Genomic DNA, 2,625 nt, shown 5'->3' with positions numbered 1-2,625 from the left:
TTGTGACTTTTTTTTTTTAAGATATCTAAGTTCACATAATTTGACATTTTCCATTATTGATGTGAATATTTTAATAGAGTGTGCAACATGAGAATTTCTAATTTTAGATTTTTTTACTGGAAATGGAAATCTTTCATTCAATTGGTGCCAAGATGTCAAACATGGCCGGATTGGACAGATGAGAATTTCTGATTTTAGATTGTTATATTGTATTTGAAATACTTAAAACTAGAAATTGATTTGATGTTTAAACTTTCACGTAAGGTAATATATATTTTTTGTCCCTAAAATTTAGTAAAAATTTTAAAAATATTTTTAAATTTTATTTTGTTTTAATTTTGTCTTAAAAGTTTTTTATTTGTATCAAATATCTTTCGACAGCTAAATTTACAAAAAATTCAAAACAAATCCAGCAATGTATAACAATTATGTTTGATTTGTTTGCATTGAAGGTCGTTCTTATGAAATTGTTGTTGAATTGGTTCTAAATTTTTTAAAAAATTAGTCGCCATGATATATTTGATGCAAATAAAAAACTTGTGGGACAAAATTGAAACAAAATAAAACTTAGGAATATTTTTAAAATTCTTGCCAAATTTCAAAGACAAAAAGTATACTTTACCCTTCACTTTAGTACACAATAAACAACTCCTTGCATTTCCTTAGATGTCCTAATGTTTACATTTATCGGTGGTTTTTGACCCCTTATTTATTAATTGAAGTTCACCTTCTATTAAACCTTGGTATTGCATTTTCTGTGTCCCTTTGCATTGAACAAGAAGTCACCTACCTCCAACATTGTGTTTTGAATTTTATTAAAAATACATGTTTAAAAAGTGCTTTGTAAAGCGATGATGAAGGATGTGGCTCAAAACTTCCCCTCGGCAAAAAGAAACCAAAACAAATGAAGAGACACATAATATTTATATCTTAGTCTTAATCCCCATAATGCCACACACTGCTTCTTCAATCGCACGCCTTTTATCTATTAACTGTGGCGACTAAGTAAAGAGATTATTAAACAACAATATTGCTTTCTTTTCGGTCCAAGGAACCTACACTAATAACCAATCTATTTAAGTTCCTCTTCATCATGAATTCATGGCGTACACTATATATGTAATAATAACTGTACAAACTCTTTTATTATTTTCCAAACCCAGTTCATTATATTCTTTCTATTCATATTCTACCTTATAAGAAAGATAATTCATTCTCAACCACTTTCAAACTACTCTGAATCTGCATTTCGTTGCTCAACTCAAATCTCTGAGGAATTGTATTATCACCATGACAACACTACTCGGGGTGCAACTCACCATTCAAGATCGTCATGTATGTATGTATTAATATGGTGGTGGTGGAGAATGGCATAGTAAGAGTAACGATTTCAAATCCAGAAGGAATAGTGACTGGAATTCAGTATAATGGAATCGACAACTTGCTTGAAGTTTTGAATGACGAATCTAATAGAGGGTATAATATAGAAATACTTTATTTACAACCTAGTTCTTCATTTAGGCTGTCGTTGTTTACCGAGACAGGACACTGAGAAGACAGGTACTGTGTCCAAAGATTTAGGAAAGAAATAGAGAGGAAGAAAATAGAAAGGAAAAAAAAGAAAGCAAAGAAATTAGGTGGATTTTTATTTTCTTTAGATGTGTTTGGATGGAAGGAAAGTAAGAAGAAAAGAAATGTTATAAAAAGACAATTTTATCCATATATTATAAATTATATATAAAAAAAGTAAAAGGATAATATTGGAAGTAGAGAGAGATTTAATTTTCTCTCCTTTTTTTCCATTGTTGGAAGAAAAAAAATTAGTGGGCCCCACCAATATTTTTCCATCTATTTTCCTTCCTCTCCCATTTCTCTCCCATTTCTCTTCTCAACCAAACAAGGAAAAACAACTATTTTTCTTCCTATTATAAAATATATTAAAAAAATGAAGGGGTAGTATTGGAAGTAGAGAGAGAAACATTAGTTTTCTCTCCATTTTCTTTCCAATGTTGGAGAGAAAAAAAAATTAGTGGGTCCCACCAGTTTTTTTCCATCTATTTTCTTTCCTCTCTAATTTTCCTCCTCAACCAAACAATGAAAAATAATCATTTTCCTTCCCATTTTCTTTCCTCTCTTTTTTTTCCTTTCATTTTCTTCTCAAACAAACATAGTTAGTGTATTTTGTATCCATCATAATAGGAAAGACACGGGGAGACTAACAAAAAATACAACTTATTTTTTATTTTTATATTATTTTTGTTAATTTTTCATAATTATATTTTTTAGTATTATATTTTTCGTTTCAAATTTTTTAAATGAAAAAAAAAATGAAAATAAATTGAATATTCATAATTTGTTTTAATTTATCACCAAATAGAATATAAGAATACAAAAATTTGTGTCTTTATATTTTGTTCTCAGTCTTGTCCTGTTCTCAGAAACAAACGTAGTCTTATTGTTCTTTTTTAATACATAAATTTGTTTTGAAATTGATATGTGTAAATAGGTATTGGGACCTTGTTTGGAGCTCACCAACAACTACAGGAACCACTGGCAAATTTGACGTGTATGTTCATCTTCATTTTATTTTCATTTTCATATAATCTATTTCATTTCTATGTATGA

General features: G+C 28.7%; 2 protein-coding genes across 2 annotated transcripts in view; both read left to right on the top strand.

Annotated features, from left to right (window-relative positions):
- Positions 1-2,625, top strand: part of LOC107606232 (rhamnogalacturonate lyase) — a 16,696-nt gene that overhangs the window by 6,170 nt on the left and 7,901 nt on the right. The window lies entirely within an intron of this gene.
- Positions 915-2,625, top strand: part of LOC110264424 — a 4,242-nt gene continuing 2,531 nt past the window's right edge. Inside the window, exons 1-2 of the mRNA XM_021106524.1 lie at positions 915-1,476; positions 2,507-2,566. Of these exons, the coding sequence (XP_020962183.1) occupies positions 1,334-1,476; positions 2,507-2,566 (203 nt within the window). The 5' untranslated portion in view covers positions 915-1,333. The remainder of the gene's footprint in view (positions 1,477-2,506; positions 2,567-2,625) is intronic.

Source organism: Arachis ipaensis, chromosome B07 (assembly GCF_000816755.2).
Source record: "Arachis ipaensis cultivar K30076 chromosome B07, Araip1.1, whole genome shotgun sequence".
Lineage (NCBI taxonomy): Eukaryota > Viridiplantae > Streptophyta > Magnoliopsida > Fabales > Fabaceae > Arachis > Arachis ipaensis.
Note: the sequence above shows the minus strand (reverse complement) of the source record. Positions and strands in the feature narration are given on the sequence as shown.